General features: G+C 50.3%; 1 protein-coding gene across 1 annotated transcript in view; it reads left to right on the top strand.

The window, feature by feature from the left end:
• The window catches only part of CLNK (cytokine dependent hematopoietic cell linker), a 132,715-nt gene that overhangs the window by 100,480 nt on the left and 12,341 nt on the right, over positions 1 to 19,894 (top strand). The window contains exons 12-17 of the mRNA XM_045834710.1: positions 2,192 to 2,219; positions 6,042 to 6,060; positions 7,801 to 7,882; positions 11,419 to 11,459; positions 17,218 to 17,351; positions 18,975 to 19,052. Coding sequence (XP_045690666.1) covers positions 2,192 to 2,219; positions 6,042 to 6,060; positions 7,801 to 7,882; positions 11,419 to 11,459; positions 17,218 to 17,351; positions 18,975 to 19,052 — 382 coding nt within the window. The remainder of the gene's footprint in view (positions 1 to 2,191; positions 2,220 to 6,041; positions 6,061 to 7,800; positions 7,883 to 11,418; positions 11,460 to 17,217; positions 17,352 to 18,974; positions 19,053 to 19,894) is intronic.

Raw genomic sequence — 19,894 nt, 5'->3', positions numbered from 1 at the left:
AAGCTTATTTGATGTGGTCGGTGACCGCATTTTATTAGCTGTCTCCAGCGGCCAAATGTGGGCAGACGGGAGTCAAAGATGCTCCCGGGAAGCAATGCGGCGCGGTGGGCGGGAGACCAGACCTTGCTCCGCCCCTCTGGGGCTTCGAGCAGCCAGCCCCGTCTCATAAATCTGGTTGAAGAGAGCGCCCCAGCCCCAAAGCCAGGCGCCTTTGTTCTTCCCGGGGGGTGGGGGGCAGCGACTCACTCGGGAGTCCGGTCCACACGGACACTTCAAGGTCTGGGGACGGCCGCTGGGCACGGCAGGGATTTCTTGCAATGACTTGGGTCCTCAGGTAACGATCCAATATTTGAAGAAGCCGGTTCCAAAGTCTCACTTTCCTGAAGCCTCCCCATGCCATCTGTCAAGTTGCTCTGTGCATAAATCCAGTGATTTTTACTTACACAGATTGACCGTGGCTCTGCTCGTCACCTGAGAGAGAGCTCAAGGAGTCTCAGGCAATAAGACTCATTGACAAACAAGAGGAGTTAAATCTCCTTAAACGTGTGAAATACCTTGACAGGTGTCTCTGCCCTGGCTTTTAAGTACTTCGAATGCTGCCCCGGCAGGGTTTAAACCCTAACAAGCAAACTTCAACCATTAATTTTTATCAATCTAATACAGTCCATGTAGAAATAGAGAAATTCAAGCTCTCAGAAACTGCTCAGACGTGTCACGGATGGAGTCAAACACAGGTTGATTCTTGAGACCTCAAATCACAAGACTAAAAGCAATTACACACTTGAACTCGGAGCCACAGGGCTGAGCTATCAGCTATCAGAGATTAGCCTCAGTTTAACTCAAAAGCAGTCAATACGTTGGGTATCTGTTCTACTTTATGACTTCTTTTTTTCTTTTATATTTCTTTATTTATTTTTTTTTAGAGAGGGAAGGGAGGGAGGGGGAGGGAAGGAGAGAGAGAGAGAAACATCAATGTGCGGTTGCTGGGGGTCATGGCCTGCAACCCAGGAATGTACCCTGGCTGGGGATCGAACCTGGGACACTCTGGTTCCCAGCCCGCGCTCAATCCACTGAGCTATACCAGCCAGGGCTTACTTTATGACTTCTAATCCTATTATCTCTTGTCTTCCCGTCGGCCCCCTTAAAAGGGAGAGGCAGGGTGCTGCTGCACTCTGTCCCAGGAGCTGATGAACCAGATTAAAAAAATGTGGGACCCCCCGAATGGGTGCTTTGAGAACCGAGGCCAGGACAGGGCCTCGGAGCGCTGGATGCTTCTGAGATTCTCTTATCTGCTACAGGCAAACTTTAGAACCCAGCCGACGCCCTCCACTGAGGGTGGTGTCGCAGCCCCAGCCCCTGGGGTTTCTCCAGGCCCAGCCTTTGCACCCACAGACCCGGGTGAACCGCGCGCCCACTCGCCTCGGGCCCCGGCCGGGTCTCCTTCGCGGACGGGGAGCACAGCCTGACCACAGGGCCCTCCGAGGCCCAACGCGTCCTTCTCTAACTCTGCCATTGCTCACAGTATCCCTCCGCAGACGGACGCCCTCGCAGCCGTTTTATAGGCGAGAAAAATGAGAGTTTGAGCCGCTCACTGACTCGTCGACACCAATGCAAGGCTTGGGGTTTCTTCTGAGGTTTGTCCATCGTCCACGTTGGCAAACCCCAGACTGAATGGTCCCCTATTGTTCAGTTTCGTGGGTTTCCCTCCGTCTCCGGGCTCCATTTGTCGCCAGCATCCTCTCTCGTGCACTTGCTTCCTGGGATCCCGCCGTCCCTGACAAGTTCATGTTTAAAGCCCGTCACACGTCCTCAGAGCAAAAAACTAAGAGCTTTAGAATCACGGTAATAATAGCAGGTGGTGACGGTGGTGATGAAACGTGGCAGGGAAAACCGAGCGTCCGGAGGAACGGTCATGTTATGTCAGTTCCCCTAAAACAAGAAGCCAGCTCCTTCATGTCCTGTCTGTCACCACCTTTTCAACTGGCTCGTCACTTCTTCTTTTACCTAGAAAATCACGAGGAAAATAACCTGGCTTTGGTTTTACGCAACAGTGATAAAGGTCGCACTGGACTGTGGGCCAATGCTCTGGCCATAACATGTAACCAGAGGTTTGTAAGGGCTCAGAATGATTTTATGTTGGTAAAAATCATGAACTGCGCTTTATGTGACACTCTGTTTCTTTTCCCTGCAGACAGATAAGCTTAAAGAACCTAAGTGAGGTAAGTAGCAACTTTGTCCTTGGAAACAAGGGGGGTTTTTGTGTGTTAAGCGTCTGCAATGGGCAAGATACCGTTGGCGTTAAATGGTCTACTGTACTTAATCAGCGTAACAGCCATGCTATGTATTTAAAACAGGGGATAATGGCTATTATTGTCCCTGTTTTAAAGGTGGGAAAACTAAAGCAAAACAAGATGCAGCTTTTAAACCAAGATCCTACTTGCCACCACATTCAGAGTTTAGGGGACAATGGCGAGAGAAACGGGCTTAATTCCCGTGGGAGACTTAGGGTCCCCACCCACGGTTGCCAGGCTCCACATTCCAGAAATACGATGTTGGAAATTGTATTATACCCTCCTGTGGGTTCTTCACAAGAAAGGACTACAAAGGAGATGATATACAAGACACAGTCACATAAGACTTGGGCTTTAAACCTGCTCTGCCGCCTTCTGTGAACTTGGACAAACCCCCCCCCCCCCCACCCCCGTTTCTGTTTTCCTGGCCATACAAGAGAGAGCAGCGCGCCCGACTTTGCAAAGCTGTGGTAAAGTCCAAGTAAGCACGTGAGCAACCAGGGGGGCCTAGAGGCTCGATAAACGGCGTGAGAGTCAGGAAAGAGGGAGATGTCTCAGACCCCCCCGGGATGGCTGCGTCCGTGAGTCCCTGAAGACAAGGCTCCTTAACAGGCTGGCGGTGAGTCCAGTGTGACGGATGGAAGTCTCTGTCCCGCAACGGGAGTGTCCTCACGTCCCTCCCCCCCCACCCCCCGCAGCCTCTGGAGGGACTTGGTTCTGGTCTTAATGTGGGCCGATGCTCTCATATCCAGACTGCAGAGGTTGGCTTTTCTTCCTTCCTTCCTTCCTTCCGTCCTTGTTTCTTTCTTTACTGGCATTAGAAGGACGTTAAAATCAAGCCACGTTTCCAGCGTGTGGCTCCGACAAGACGCGTATTATCTCGAATCCACAAGATAACCGAGTCAAGGGGAAGAGCACATGGCTGGTGCAGGAGAGGCCGGCCCTGGCTCTACTCCGGAACTGCATCCGCTCGTCCTTAACCTCCAGGTGCTACCGGGAAGGAGGGAGTCCCACGCACCGGAGGGACTCCACCCCTTTCTTCCTCTGCGTCGGATCTGTGTGTCCCAAGGAGCAAATGGCTGCCGCTCACAGTGACCCACAAAACTCACTGGCCAGTCCAAAAGGACAAAGGGCCCCAGTCACGAACAAACAAGGACGCGAGAGAGTCAGCCTTGGAAACCAGGACTGCGTTCTCCTTGCAACATCGGCTGACGTTTTGCTGGACGCTGATACCATCTCAAGAACAACACAGCCTGGTAGAAAAACACATTCTTCCCCCTTATCTGCCTTATCTTTTTGCCAAGGTATTTCCCCATTGTTTGTGTGGGGCCAGCATCTTGGTCGTTTCTTCCTCACAAAAGCTTATTTCATAGGACAAATGCCATGCTTGTGTGTGTATGCGGGACCAGAATCTCGAGGACCAGAAATGATGGGCTACCTGCCCCAACTCAGATTCACGTAGCACTTTTCAGTTTTCAAACAAAGTAGGGACGCGTGGTCTCATTTCCTTATCACAAAACCCCAAGAGGAAAAGAAGCCCCAGCGAGGTGGAGAGACTTGGGGGAGCCCCCGCAGCTGGCAGGAGCCTGCGCCCAGGGTCCTCCCAACCTGAGACTCTGCACTGGGAAACACAGACACCTCGAGCTAACATGGGGGGGAAAAAAAAGGGAAGGGAAGGGAAGGAAGAAGGAGGGGGAGGGAGGGGCATACTTGAATGTTTATTTTGAATATGTGTTATTTTCTAACAACAACAAAAAGTTAACAGAGACACGAGAGACATTTCACCCCACCCTCTAATCTCATTAGATTGAATTCGGGGGCCCTCAAGCTAACCGTGTACTGGGTCTCAATTAGATAGAACATCTGTTCCCCCGGGGTTCTCGGGGAGGCGGAGCTCACAGCCAGCACCCCCTCCTTGCCTTTGACGCGCCCAGGAACCACAGCTGCATCTGATTGAGCACTTTGAACTGCCAGGTTCAAAGTCCCGGGGAAGACTCGGTGGGGAGACTCGTGAACCGCTCATTAGAATGGAGTCATTGCCCTTTTTCACGTAGCCTCTGGACTGGCCTGGATTTGCTGCTCGTGATGAAACGCATGTCCCCTCTACAGAGCCCCGGGGCCCCGTGGCCTTTGAAACAAAAGGGCGGCTCTGTGGGCCAGTGCGCCCCTGTAAGCGGTTTGCGCTAAAGGTTCCTTGTCTGCGGAGCAAATGGGAGTTGGGGGACCTGGCTCCCGGGTCAGCCAAGGCGCAAGGAAATGGGGGGTTGGGGGGGCTCTGGGTCCACGGCCCCACTCTCCGAGCCTCCTCTGCAGACCCTGGCGTTGACTTCTCGTGGACCTCAGCCCCTTTGGAAAATGTGATGAAAGGTGTAAGAAATCTTCCTAACCCTCTGGGAAAAAAACAGTGTGCAAGTTTTTGGAGGAAAAAAAAATAGCTTTTAGTTTCAGAAGGTTCATGGACCCACAGGCCACAGAGGGATGTGTTCCGTCCCCCAAGTTACGACTGTCTCATCTGATGGTGCCTGAGCTCCTCCCCAGCTCCTGCGGGAAAGGACGGGGCAGGAGTCTTTGCTCACACACCGCACCTCTTGTGAGGCCTTGGCTCTGGTAAGAGGAGAGTGGAGCCCAGGGAGGCGAGTCCACTAAGCACATAGATTTTGTTTATTTTTTTTAAACATTTCACTTGATTTTTTTAATGTTATCTGATTTTTTAAAAGATTTTATTTATTTATTTTTAGAGAGGGAAGGGAGGGAGATGGAGAGAGAGAGAGAAACATCAATGTGCAGTTGCTGGGGGTCATGGCCTACAACCCAGGCATGTGCCCTGGCTGGGAATCAAACCTGTGATACTTTGGTTCACAGCCCGCACTCAATCCACTGAGCTACGCCAGCCAGGGCTAGCACATGGATTTTAAATATGAAGGATGATCAGGAATCCCACCACTGTTAAGGGAAGAAAGAGAAAGGAGATGTTTGGGAAGATAAATGGCTACATTGAAAAAGAATAATGGGTATGTGTTCATGCGCAGTTTTTAAATAGGAAGAAACCCATAGCTCAGCACTTAGTCACTTAAACACAATCTCTGTTAATATTTTGTTGTATCTCTTCAAATCCCTTTTATACACACACACACGTGCACACCCCCTCCATGGAATACGCCATGAGTCCAATTTTCACCCTGGACTTTTTCCGCAACGTTGAGGCATGTGTCAAGTACAGTCTGGTTCCGCCCTCCACATGGATGAGCGAATACTTCCCAGCCCCCGCTCGGATGGGCACGTAAACCGTTTCCAGGGTTCTGACACTTGGACTCATGGCATGCTGGACATCTCTGTATGCGGAACTGGGTCTGGATTCTAGGTTGTTTTCTCAGGAAAAGAGTAGTCTCATCAGTGGAATTACTGGGATAAGAATAACAGTATTTCTAAGGCTCTCGATAGCGATGGCGAAAGTGCTTTCCAAAGAGTCAAAGCAGCTCACGGTCGCCCCAGCAGGCCGTGCTTGCCTGTGACGACATCACGCAGAGCGTAAAATTGACTTCTGCTTAATGTGGGCCAATGCTGCTGCTTGTCTTTGGGGTCCTTGGGCTCCACCGGGTCTTTGGAATAATATTTGTACATTTTTAAAATCTGCATACTAACAAAAAGTTTGCCCACTTCTACTAACCAGTTGCTCTAAAACACATAGCATGAAGTTTTCTATCACCAAGAGTCATTCAACATCTTTTTTTTTTTTTTCATTTAACACAGGTCCTTGGAACAGAGAAAGGTAAATTGTTTACCTTTGTTTTCATACCCTAATACCGTCAGGTTAAGTGCCGTTTCCACGTTAGTCCTCTGTTAAAGGAACTGGTCGTTTCAGGGCCTGGGATGTATAAGTGGGTGTGTGCATCAGTGTGGGGGGTGGGGGGGGGGTGGGGGGGGGGTGGGGGGTGGGGGTAACATGATCCAGGGCTTCAGAGTCTGGCTGTTCAAGAACCCCCTGGTCCAAACAGGGCGGTTCGAGTTGGGGCCGGGCTCCTGGTCTTTCTGCAGCCACAGGCCACTGACAAGGAGGCACAAGGTCGCCCCCTGGCCCTGGGGTCACCCCCAGAGAAGCTCTTGGTCTCCCCATCTTTGATGTCACCCGTATACACACACGCACACACAACCCACACTCCCTGGCTAGCTGGCAGGAAGCTGACGAGGCAATGACTTCCTGTCCACCTTTGAAATACTGTTCACATTCACTTGGAGTGATGACTATGCCCAGGGCCACGGGCCGGGGCCTCGGCCCAAAGCGTGAACATGGGCAGCATGTCAACCAAGCCACCAGGGTCTTCGCCAACTCACGGTGGTTTTGCCCCCATGGGGCTCCTTGCTCTTCTTCATACTGAGGTCGTTAGACCCGGGCAGAGCCTAACCTGGGTTTGCAGATTCCCACGGCCCCTGACGGAGTTGTGGGGGGCCTGCTGGCAATCCAAAAATACGCAGACCCTGGAGGAAGCCCAAGCTCAGCACCCTCACCAACACGGTCAGATGTTCCTGCCTCGGGCTATGGTGATTGTCATTCAAACGGCGTGACATCCTTCAGCTCACGAGGGGCAGATGCTCTGGGTGGCTGTTGGCACGAGACACTTTTATGCCACGTGTGACTTGTGGACTCGGCATGGAAGCCACGTGCCAAGTGATCACAGTCCCTCGATCAGTGGCATCCGTTTGGTGCTCGGCCTTGGACAGAGCGCAGACGGACACACGGAGGTGTGTCTGCGCTTCCTTAGCTTCAGTGCTTCCAGCCGAACCTGAGAGCGCTTTATGGGGACATCTTATCATGGTCATGCCGTGTGCCCAGGGGGACTCTGGACGGCAGGTTGAAGTCTGTTCACAATGGGAAGGACGTGTAAAGTGGTGGCAGCGGTGGCCTGTGCAATTACTAAACAACTCCAGTGCATGTGGTTGGCAGAACTTCTCAAAACTTGAAGATCAAAGGGGGAATTCTGAGAAGGGCGTGCTGGGAAACCAGGTGGGAACTGCTGGTCTACCTCAGACTCCTGGGGGCCGTCCCGCCCTGTCACAGCGGGGTATGAGGACTCGGGTGTGGGGGCAGCTCTGGGCGTCTCTGTGCCCTGCGCTGCTCAGAACAGTCCTCGGATTTAACTTTTTGTTTACGTTTCTACGTAAGTTTCCTTTTGAACGCAAAATTCCAGTTCAGTTCTCACCCACACCAAATACCTCCAATGTAATGTTCTGTATTTTGGGAAGTTCCATGATGAGTTCCAGACTCAATAGTCTTAATAATAGTGTTGAAGTTTCAATATTCAAAGCACTTTTAATAGCCTCAAGGAGAAGCCACTCCCAGAAGCCTGGGTTGGTGTGGAAACGTGGGTTGTAGTTTCCGCTGACCACCCACAGCCCGCTCCCAATCAGCAGAGATCGTGGGGTGAAATCACAGCAGTCCCCTCAGGCCTCGGATGGTCTCGAGTCATTTTCCTTTTGCGTCCTGACCACATTTCGTGACTCCTTTATCCAGAGCCTTATCAGCAGATGAAGCCTCAAGCATCTCACCTGTCGCAAAATCAAAGCTCTCCAGAGGCCCCTCATGCCATCGCCAGGTAAGGAGCCAGGAGTCCCTGGCTGGGTCTCAGTTGGGGGCGTCGGGCCGTGTGTGGTATGGGACAGTGACTCGCGAAGGCTTCCTCGGAAACGGGAAGTCTCTGGCCTGTGATAAGGAAGCCCAGAAGTGCAGCTGTTATGGAAGCTAATAGTGCCACTCTTCCTGCACTTTGTACTTGACTGAGTGAGGCTGGAGAAGTGTGAGAGATTCAAAGACCTGAATATTAACTCAGTTGAATTAGGTAGACCAGATGCTAATTGTCTGGGAACAGAAGCTGGCCTTTCTAACTAGATTCAGTCGATCACCCCACAGAAGCTTACAGTTAGTTACCTTTGAATTTCACTTTATAGATGGCCGGGGCTTAAAAATGCCGTTATCTGATGAAATGCTTTCCTGACCAGGTTATTGTGGCAACTGTCGTCCCAGCTACAGAGTTGAGGAAGCTAAGGGTCGGCTGCAAACCACTGTAAATGAGTGCTGGCTTCCTTCAAACCACGTCCAGGGCCCCCAAAATTGGTGCTGGCAGGCCCTCATGACCCCAGTCTGCCCACCAGCCTCAGCCTCAGCTCATGTGATTCACCCAGGTTCCCGCTCGCCACCATCACCTACCGTGGGACATTTGCACCCACGAGTTCTCTGCCTGCCACACGTCCCCCCCGCAGCTCCCCCGCTCCACTCTCTCCACACTGGGAAAGCTTCTCTGCTTCCATCAGACCCCGGCGTAAAGCCACAGAATCCATTCCCCAGGGGGAATAAATGAGGCCCTGCCCACTGAGGTCAAGTCCAAGTTCACTTTGCGTCCGCGGGTGACGTCTCTCCTGACTTGGTTCTGAAAAGGCAGCCCATAAATCCTGACTGTTCCAGGCGCCCGCCCAGGGTGCAGATGCTTTCATCTTCATCTCCCATAAGCAGTCACGGGGAGCGTCCCCCATCTGTGGTGCACCCCCCGTCTGTGGTGCACCTCGGTGGTTAGGGGCCACTCGCTGGGATCCCACTGCCCAGCTTCGGCACCAGCCAGCCACTGGACATTGGGCGACAGCCCTCGTCTCCCACGTGCAGCTAGCTTAGAGCAGAGCCAGGCCTGTGGCAGGCGCCCGGGACACGTGAGCGCTCACGGCCACGGCCCCGCCCTGTCCACCCGGGGGTGTCCCCTCCCGCACGCGCCTGCCCTGTCCACCGCACACCTTCAGCCACTTCGCTGTCAGTCCTTGGCCTGTGGTGGCAGGACTCCGGCTGCATGATTCCCGCGAGGCTGTTTCCCGTGTAAGGCCCACCGGGACACAGAATTCTCACCCAGAGCACAATAGCATGGCCTTTCGTGATGTAATTTTCTAAAAGGAAAGCAAAAACCACCGTATCATTGGGGAGAGAGAATGAGCTCACAGCCGCGCCCGCACGCGCGCTAGCGGCTGTCTGGTGCGGTTGGACTTCTGTTTGTTTAATGTACTGAGCAAAGCCTCCTGATTTTCCTTCCTCTGTTGACTGCCTGCTTCTTCTCAGCCCCTTCTGGGGACTTTTCCCCAAGCTGGCCTCTGCGCGGCGGTGTTCCATAGGGTCCCCCCAAGGTCCGGTTCTCTGTCTCTGCGAGCCGAGGCGGCGTCACGCGTCCCACGGTGCTGAGCCCTGTGCTGACGACCCCTGCATCTCCGTCTGTCTTCGGCAGCCGCCCCTTCTTAGCTCCATGCCGATGGGCAGCTCTCCTCACAGAGGGGACAGGCGTCTTGAACAATAATGTTGAGGCCAAACTCACTTCTTCTTTCCTCCCCAAACCAACACCACCGCCCTCCAGGCCCCCTGCAAACCTTCTCACCCTGGTAAATGGTGCCTTCTCTTTCCCATCATCACTCTCCCCATCTCATCTATTTCCACCTCCCCAGATTCTATCTCCAAAACTAGTCTTAGTCTCCCATTCCTCCTCATGTCCCCAGCTCCCAACCTGGGCCGGCCACCATCCGTCTCGCCTGCACGGTTCCAGCGGCTGTTGAATGTAACGGCACTTCTCACCCGCACGCCTTCCCTCCCGTCCAGAAGGAGCTCCTCTCCGGCCTGTTGCAGAATGAGCCCTGCTCTCCTGCCTCTGAGCCTTCGCCCCTGCCGTTCCCTCCCTGGAGACCCCAACCTCCCTCGTCCCCCCTCTCCTGTTCATCCCGCGGAAGTCGGCTCGGTTAGCCTGTCTCCCGGGAAGCCTTTCCCGCGGTGCAGAGCCACCGTGTCTGGGTTAAGGGACCGTCTGCGCCGGCAGGAACGTCTGCTGCGCACTCACCTGCGGAGGCGCGTAGACCGTGTCCTGGTGACGGCGCGACGCCTGCCCTCCCGGAAGGCGGCCGCTTCTTCCGGGCGGCGGCCACGTCTCCCTCGGTTCACCTTCCTGAAACCGCCCCCGTGCCCCGGAAGTTCTCAACACTCGTTGGCAAAATGAAAGAAGCATTGTTTTGTTTTATGTTTCTTTGTTTGGCTCTATTTCTGGCTTCAATTCTTACTAAAAACTCCTAAAATATTAAGGCAGGGACATGTCGCTATAGAGGATTTCTTTTCCCCAGACACTTCTCAAAACTGTACGCTGGCTTCCGGTAAAAAAAAAAAAAAAAAAAATCCCAGTGTTGACGGTCGTCTGGGGTGTCAGTGGGGGTCGGACCAGGGGCCCCAGCTCGGTGCGGTGGTTAGACAGCCTGCTAGCATTTGCACTCACAGGGCGAGCCTTGGGATCCCAGGCTCCTGTGAGAGAGCGAACAGCAGACATGCGCCCGGGGGATTTCAGCGGTGCCACAACGCAGCTACGTTTCATCTGACTCCCCCAGAGCCTTCGGTCCATTGCCCAGCTTCTGGTGCAGAGCACCACCCTAGTAATTAGCTTTCACTGCAGTAGCACCTAGCCCTTACAATGACGGTGCTGGCCACGTTGCAAAGCGAACCAGAAAATTAGAGCTAAGTGTTGAGTAAAGCTAAACATTAAGTCAAGTGCTAACCAGAGAGCCCTTGGTAAACAGTCCTGGCAACATCATTATCATTGCGCTTAGAAATGCGTATTGGTTTTTTGATTGTCCTTTATTTTTTATAATCCCTTTCCCTTTATGGATTGTCTTACGATTATCCGCCTAGTTTCCTCATCTAGCTCGCAGTTCAAGAAGGAACCAATTATTTTCTATCCTCTCCTTCAGTTGGTAACTAATGATTACAGGAGAGAAGCCCCCACTGGCCACACGTCATTTTCTGTAGTGTCTCTGCAGTGCGGGGGCAGGTCCAAGTTCATGGCCTCTAAAAGCCCAGGACCATGCCAGGTGCTCGGTGAAATGCCATGGAAAGAACTCGTGTGGGTCCCTGTGTTCTGTGTCAGATGTCCGACCGTCTTGGGAAAGGAGAGAAGGGATCAACCTCCTACTGCCTTGCAAAGCTTCTTCCGGCTCAGCCAGGAAAATGCAAAGTGCTTTGCCATCGTGACCTTACGGAGGCCATTGCCCTTGCCCTTGCCTTTGAGTGGGACTAGACCCAGCCTGGGAAATACTTATTTTCTTTCCTCTCTAACGCTTTCTTTAGCTCTTCATTCATGACGAGCAGCCACAGTATGCAAAACCGAGGTAAGCATGCATCACCCAAGTTGCGAAGCACATAGGTAAGTCCTCGCCCCGCGCTGTTCCTGCCCTGTGACTCAGTTTTGTGAGCCCCAGAGTCACCCAGCTGATGTGTCTGCATGCAATTGGCCTGTTCCCATTGACAGAGCGCATTCCACTGTGGTGACATAACGATGTTTACCTATGATTGGACAAGACCATTTAGGTGGTTTCCATTTCTCCCCTCCTAGAGCATTATAATGTGATGAGTAGTAATGTTGGTGTCTTCTCACATACACTAACACGTACATGTTTTCCCATGTGCAAACTGTAAGTTCTCCCGGAGTAAAATGTGTACATCTTAGGATCTTGTATGACATGGATTTCTAAAGCAGGTGTCCTCTGGTCTCACCGGCAGCTCAGGGGTCCCCTGGGTGCCCCATCCCCTCCAATAGTCGTTTTAGACAACACTCTAAGTTTTTGCCAATTCATTGGGTGTAAAATCGATTTCTCTTAAGAAAATCTGACAAATGGAGAAGACAAAACCGACCCCTCTTGCTAATTGCTCGCAAAGATAAAAATCCAAAGGTTGCTTGTCTGTGGGGGGCTGAAGCAGCGCACACAGGGATTACTGCGGACGATGGGTTTGGGCACTATGGGTGTTGTTTTGCCAAAGCTACATCTGTCCTGTTCTTCTGTCTGTCTGTCTTCTCCCTAAATGCCAGGGAGATTCTGTGTTTAGGTCTAATCTTGCGCTCGCACGCTCTCTCTCTGTGTCTCTCTCTCTCTCTCTCTCTCTCTGTTGAGCCATGAGAGGGGGCTTAGGGCTGGATCCTGGGGACAGGCTGAGTGCTCTGCTGCCCAGGGTCCTCATCCTGCCCCTCTCCCTACAGGAGGCTCAGACTCACCAAGTTCCTCCTTGGAACTTCACCCTCCCCCCTCTACACAACTCAAACAGGAGTGAACTCACAGCCCTCTGCTAGACACGTCATAGACGACAGACACATTTGAACATTTCTCCTTTTTTCTTGTGTTCCCCTCCTTCTCCAGGGATCCCCTGCCCAGTGAACCCCCTTCCCCCCAACCTGCATCATGTCCTTGTTTCTCCTCTGCCCTCTGGGCCTTAAGTTTGGAAAACCAACCTGGAAAACTCACTTTTCCTGAGGTACACACTGCTAACAAGAGTTTCCCCAACAGAAAGCTACTTTTTTTTTTTTTTTTAATTTAAAGGAAGTTGGCTAAAGGAGACAGTGATTTGCCGCAGGGACTCAGGGCCTTGGAATCCATGGGCAGGAGTCCCGGAGGCAGGACGCAGGGTATGAAGATAAGGCTTCCGCCAGGTGGAAGGTCCAGGCCCCAACAGGCCCAGGAAGGGCCTTACTTGTGGGGTTTGGAGAATATAGCACAAGGATGAGGAAGCAGAATCTTATCTTGAAGCGGAATGCAGTCTTGCCTTGAAAGACAGAACCTTGCACAAATGAAAAATAGAGAGCGATCAAAGAATGGAACAGCAGTTGGGGACATGGGAGGCGGTGGGGGGGAACAGACCGGGGTCCGGCCAAGCCCTGCAGGGCTAGGCATGGACAGTCTGTACTGGGCTCCTGTAGCTGCTTCTCTGTGCGGCTGGCAGGAAGCAAGGTTGCTTAAAGGAACAGTGGGGGGAAATGTTTGGTCCTTCATTCAGCCTTTTCAAACACAATTCTCTCCTCTTTGTCAGCAAATACACACCAAGCACTCGATTCGTACCCAAAATCGGGCTGGGCCCTAAAAATACGAGAGATAGCCTTCACTAACCAGCACTTCAGCAGTTAGCTAAAACCAACCTGCCCCGCCCCTGCATCAGCTTACTGAGCCGTGGTGCTTCCGCTGGGTCAGGAGTCGCCTCCGGGCAGGCTGGCGGGCCCTGTGGAAAGTAGGTGAGCAGCCAACAGCAGGCAGTGCGGCTCTCGCAGCTCCCTGGCTGCTCTGAGTGCCTGGGGGGTGGGGGGGGGGAGGTGGCCCTCTTCTCGGCCAGTAGTGAAATGCACCCCTCTGTCCCTGTGGACATTTTCATCTTTTCTCTTACAAGTGAGAAAAGATTTTGGAAACGTTCGGTGGTTCTGGATGGTTCAGTTACTACCTGATAAATAGCCTTCGCTCAATTCTCTGATAAATGGATACGAGCTAAGCTATTAGGAGCCCAAACTGATGAATCTCAGGACAAAAAAAAAAAAAGATTGATTTGAGATATCAGAAGGGGATCCAGATGGCTTTGGTTATACTCCACAATAGTAACATGACTCTCTAAGTTTGGGATTGTTTTCCTTTGTTTTTAGTTTTCGTTCACTAATATTTTCTTTTTTCTATCTGCCTTTTGTTTTGTAAACTACATAGCTTTTGTTCTTATAAGATTATTTTTTTATTGCTGTAGTAGTAAGTGAAAATTTGCTAATAAGGACATACAGATACTTGGTTAAAATAAAATGCTTTTATTGTAAGTTAGAGAAGAAAGGACTCGCGAGAGTTGAGTCCCCCGAGGCGCTAACATTGGCAGCGGCGTTGACTGAGCTACTACTGATACGGGTCAGGCGCTGTGCTAAGAGCTTCCTGTGCATAAGAACACTGAAATGTGAGTGAGTTTGGGGAGCAGTATGATCTTGCAACCCGTACCATTTTGTTAGGTTACCCTGCCTCAAGCTTCACTGACCTCCTACACAATGCGCTCCCCAATGTTCCTCCACCCATCCGGAGTCAATCTCCTCATTTCCGTGACCCTCCAGCCCCAGGCAGGAGAGTCCTATGTCTTAGGCAGAGTCCCATGTCCTATGTCATGGGGTACACAACTCAAAGGCCATGTTTTATGCAGAGAAAGTTTTCCAGAGGTTAGTCGTCATGATTTTAGAACAAAATCAGTTAAACAGTTGTAGGCGATTATAAGCTCCGAATTTTATTTATTCATTAAGCAAAGACCCAACCAGGCCATCGGGGAAAATTGCTTGGCCAAGTTGTTTTTCTGTTTGTTTTGTTTTATTTAACTCATTCTCTGAATAGACCACACATGCACGTAGCTGTTTCCCAGCACTCTTTTCAAGTGGGACTTTTTAAATATGCAAGCAAGGCACTCAGAGTGGGAACGTAATAAATCAGTTGCCACCATATAATGAAAAATTCATAATCACCGAAGACTTATGTACATTACACGACAAACAGGAGATGCTGATAATGGTTATTTTCCTCTCTCAAGTTTGTTCTTACTGTTTCAATCCATGTTGGAAAGATGGTTGTGGCCATTTCCATAATAGGTCTCTATGTCTTGCTTTACTATATTTTCAATAAATTTTTAAAGCCTTTTTTTAATACTGACATACCTCTGTTAGCTTCCTTGTGGTTAGGATTTGCGGGGTACACACGTCTCCATTAGCGATCTCTTTGTCATTACATTGTAGAGGTGTAATTAGCACATAATTGGAACGTTTAAACCCATTTGCATCTAATTTTGTTTTCTGGGGTTTTTTTACATTAAATTTTTTTTTTCGATTACAGTTTACTTTTATTATTTTGTATTCATTATTTTAATGTTATTTTGCATTAGTTTCAGGAATATAGCATAGTGGTTTGCAGCTAATTTTTAAATGCTGTTTATATCTTTGATATTTATTGTGATCATTAATATTTTTTATTTATTTTTACATTACTTTGTGCCTCCTATTTGCCCTGCTTTTCACTGACTTTTTGTTTCTTTTCCTACCAGATATTGGGTTCATCTCTTCTTCATTCCCCTTTCTCCTTCTTGGAAATTATACTATTCTTCCATTAGTTTTAACATTTTAAATAAAAGCATGATTGAATTTTAAAACTCTAGAATTTACATCCTCTTTCCAAACAATACAGAAAACTTTTAAAATAAAATTAAAAGGAGAAATATCTTTAGCATTATTCCTATTTTTAGGGCCTTAAATGGGTGAGAGAAATTAACGCATTATGATGAATGCACTTTAAACTTTAAGTGATGCAACAGTCAGTTCCCTACGACAAATATTTTAATACACGTAATTCCCTCTACCAAGCATTCTTGGGCTCAATGTATTACTTAATATGCTAATATTAATGCCAATGTTTTATTTAATATTTTGCCTCAAAAATGTGCTGTGTCAGAAGGACCCTATTCTTAAATGGTGACGGAAGGAGACTTAACTTGGGGTGGTGAACGCACAATATACAGATGACATAATATAGAATGGTACACCTGAAACCTATATAATTTTATTAACCAATGTCACCCCAATAAATTCAATTAAAAATTTTTAAAAGTATCCTATTCTTTCAAAGTTCTTGTCAAGCGATTCACCAAGACTATAACTGTGGTTATATTTTCTAGACTGAATGAAGACTATGTAGTTTATAATTCTTGTCTAGTATCTTATTTTCATATTGTTTTTATGCCCTCAAGTCTTTATGAAATTTTTAGTTATTTCTTGCTTGAAATTACTAATTTATTTATAAATGTTTGCTTAATATTCTTCATTAGCACCTCACTCCTTCCTTATAGCCTTAATTTCCTGAAATTAATCTTTTATTATTTACTGAAGTGAAATTACATGTCATGAATATGTTATTTTCATTGAAGTATGTGAAGAAAATACCACATCAAAACTTGACAAGTGGTAGTATCTTAGAACTTAGGTACCAGGTGAAATTAAAACCCTTTCAATGATTTTTTAAAAAATACTTTAACATCTATTGTTCTGTCTTCTCCTTTAAAAAGCTTTTTACCCAAGTGTGATTCTGTAGCTTCATACATTTGTCACTTGGAAAATAATGATCCACAGGCCTGAGCAGATCTTTTCAATGTTAACGTGCTTCATTATAAAGTAGTTTTCAAAATCACATTTCTAAGTGCCACTACCAACCTCAGGGGAAAAGTCTTTTAAGGTGCTGTTATGTCAAGATGGCAGGTACAAGTTTTTTTTTCCAATCTGCATTTCAAAACTCTGACTTTTTAATTGGCAACAAATGCTGCAGTTGTTTTCTGTGAATTAATGGGCTCACTTTGTTCATTTCTAGTAAAATATCTGCTAAACTCCTGAGTCTGAATAATCATAAGTTGTCAGTCTTTCGGATTTAAAAAAGTGAGATTCCATTAAGACAAAATGTCATTCTTCAAGTTTTTTGGTTTTGTTTTTTTAAGTACTGTTTCCTGAGTTGGGAACAAGCTTGGCTTGTTTAATAAACGGAACAAAATTCATTACAAACAGAACAGAGCAAGCAGTGGGGGATGGGTGGCTGGCTGGCTGGGTGGATGGATGGATGGAACCCTGGATCAGGGTGTGGATGGATGGATAGGGGAATGGATGGGTGGATGGGGGAATGGATGGGTGGATGGGGGAATGGATGGATGGGGGAATGGATGGGTGGATGGATGGATGGATGGATGGATGAATGAATGGACGATGGAGAGAGAAATCAGAAGAGAAAGATTATTGAGGGCCTTACTGACAGAAGTAAAACACCTGGGTTTTCTTCCATGAGTGAAGGAAACCATGGAAGGGTTTTCACCATGGGGACTAGCAAAGTCAGAATCGCATTTTTGAAAGATTATTCTGGCTGCCTTGGAGAGGAAGGGGCAAAAGCTGAGGCAAGAGAAGGGTCCAGAGGAGACTGCCATCCAGGGCAGGAAAACAGTGGTGTGGACCAAGGGTGCCACAGACACAGAGAGGGGAGACCGGCTCCATCCAGCCCCTTGTTGGAGGAAGGCAATCGGACACAGCAACAAAGGCACATCTGAAGGTGAATTTACTCTCCCCAGATCATAAAGGAAGCATGCAGTCCCACCCTGCTCAGAGATGCCAGTCTCCAGCCACCTTCGACCCTTGGGAACCTTCTCTACCCCCTGGCACCACAAGCGGGAGAAAACCTCTCCCCACAAGGCCTGATGGAAAGGTAGGCTCACCTTTCTAGACACACTTAGCACCTTCGTGGAGCTTTGCCAGACAGCGCTTCCAAGGGGCACCGTGACTGACTTTCATCGTCCCTCAATACTATTGGCTTTTAGAACTTCAAAGTGCTTTGCTGTGTAACCAAAGGAGCCATTTTATGCTGCTCTCCCACCAGGTTCTTCCATTTGCAAACCGCCAACCCCCACCCCAAGTTCACAGGGGCCTTGTTCCAAGACCCCCAGGGGATGCCTAATACCACACCGTGTGCTTACTGTTTTTCATACATACAAACCTGTGATAAAGCTTAATTAAATTAGGCAGCCAAGGATGAACCACAGCAACTAATAATAAAATAGAACAATTATAACCATATACTGTAATAAAAGGTAAAGGACCTCATTCCAAAAGACACCTCCAATAAGGGATGAGTTTGAGCCCTGGCTGGTGTGGCTCAGTGGACTGAGTGCCGGCCTGTGACCCAAAGGGTTACTGGTTTGATTCCCAGTCAGGCCACATGCCTAGGTTGCGGGCCAGATCCCTAGTAGGGGGAGCATGAAAGGCAACCACAAATTAATGTTTCCCTTTCTTTCTCCCTTCCCTTCTGTCTTTAAAAAAAAAGAGAGAGGGAGAGACGTTTGATCCCAATGCTGAGAGGAGAGAGGGACAGCCAGGTGGGAGGGCAGGTGAGGAGCAGGCGGGATGCCGGGCCGCTGGGCCGGCTGGTGCCGAGTCCTGGAGCCATGTGCCCACAGGATGGCCAGCACTTCTGGCTGGCCAGCCCCGTGTGCTCAGGCAGGGGCGGCCAGAAGTGAGGCCGCAGGGTTATCGGGGAGCTGGCTCACACATGCCCATCAGTGGAAAGATCGGGTTTGTGCTGCGAGGACCTGAGACTCAGACCGAGAGACCGCAGTCCGGAAGTCACATCCCTAGCACTTGCCAACCAGGTGACGGGTGTTGACTTGCTGAGCCCCCCCGTCCTGCCGTGCCCCCTTACAGGGTTGTCACGGGATGGACTGGGACGGTGGATGAGGAGGGGTCTTCCACGTGCCGGCTTCATGCAGGGGACTGTTTCATGTTAGGGTCCTGGGGAGCTCCAGGTCTGTGGTGCGTCTCTCTGACGGCCCCTTCTCCTGTCTGTTGTGCTGGACTTTATAATCCAAAAAAGCCAATTGGTATAAATAAGGGAGCATGGCACAGGGCAAAAGCCAGGTAGACGAGGGTTCGAATCCCGGTTCCACCGCAGGTGACTTTAGGCGAGGGGCCTAAAGATGCTCTCAGCCTGCACCTGTCTCCCCCTCCCCGCAGTTTCCGTGGTGACCAGGGCTCCACACACGATACGCACCCCTGCTCGGCCAGCTCAGCGCGGTAGCTGGGGGGCTCACGGTCCATCCTGAGCACGGTGCCGCAGGGCCCCCTGCTCGACAGAGGCAGTGGAACTCTGGCTCCTCTGTTCCGCCGATCTCCAGATTCCTAAGCTGCAGGGACTCCTGAGGTGCCCGGGCCCAGGCACAGAATGTCCGTACCGCATTTCCACTGTCCGTCCGGCTGTGATTTGGCACTGTGAGAGCAAAAGTGCACTTCCACTAATGACTGACTCATCAGCGCTGCCCTCTGACCCGCCCTGCAGGCCGCCCAGCACAACCGATGGTATGTAGGCGAGTGCAGTCGCCGGGAGGTCGAGGAGGCCTTGCTGAAGGAGAACCAGGTAATGCCCATCAGCCAGCCGGTGGCTTTCTGCCCGCAGGCCGGGGTCCCTAACAAGCAGTGCGCTCCGACCGGGAGGGAGGGGCTGGTTCCTGCGTCACCTCGTGCTTCTCCGTGCTGGGGAGGGCGTGACCGGACGGAGGGTCTCAACCACAGTTGAGATGGGACACTTACCAGCCCTGCCACTTTCTCAAGTTCATAAATATCTTTACATGTAGGTTTCTTCATTTATTAAGTGAAAATAGTAAATCCCCGTTGGGTCTCTCTGTCTCGCTTCTTCGGGGGAAGGAGCAGAGGTCGTGAACGCTGTGGTGGTCAGGATACGACAGGCTGTGCTACAGTAAGGAACACCCCCAAGACCTCGGTGGCTTAGCAGCACAGCACTATTTCTCGCTCGCGCCCCATGCTCCAGATGGGTCTGGGGGGGGGGGTGGACGGCTGGAGGCTGCGTCTCCACGTGTGGTCACACCGGTCACACACTGGCTCTTAACCCAGCCTCTCAAAAGTCCCACGTTCCACATCTGCTCACGCCACGCGGGCCAGCGTCACACGGCCAGACCCAGCTTCCAGGGGTGTGGGGAAATGCCAAGCGACCAGCTGACCAAACAGAGAGGAAAACGGAAATATATGTTGCCATCAGCGCAGACGATTACTATAACCACCACCACAAAGGGCAAACAGTTCTTAAGCCACTGCTCTGCCGCGTGCAGGAAGCAATACGAGGTTGTTTAGAAGTGACAGAAAGGGGCTCCCGAGACCCACACGACATCGAAATCTGCCTTCAGGCAGCTAGAGCGGTGGCCACTGTGCAGTGGGGAACAGGAAAATGAGTGAGTTCACTCA

This window comes from Phyllostomus hastatus, unplaced genomic scaffold (assembly GCF_019186645.2).
Source record: "Phyllostomus hastatus isolate PE091 unplaced genomic scaffold, TTU_PhHast_1.1 phas_contig_196, whole genome shotgun sequence".
NCBI lineage: Eukaryota > Metazoa > Chordata > Mammalia > Chiroptera > Phyllostomidae > Phyllostomus > Phyllostomus hastatus.
The sequence above is the reverse complement of the archived record's forward strand: the minus strand, read 5'-3'. Positions and strand labels throughout refer to the sequence as shown.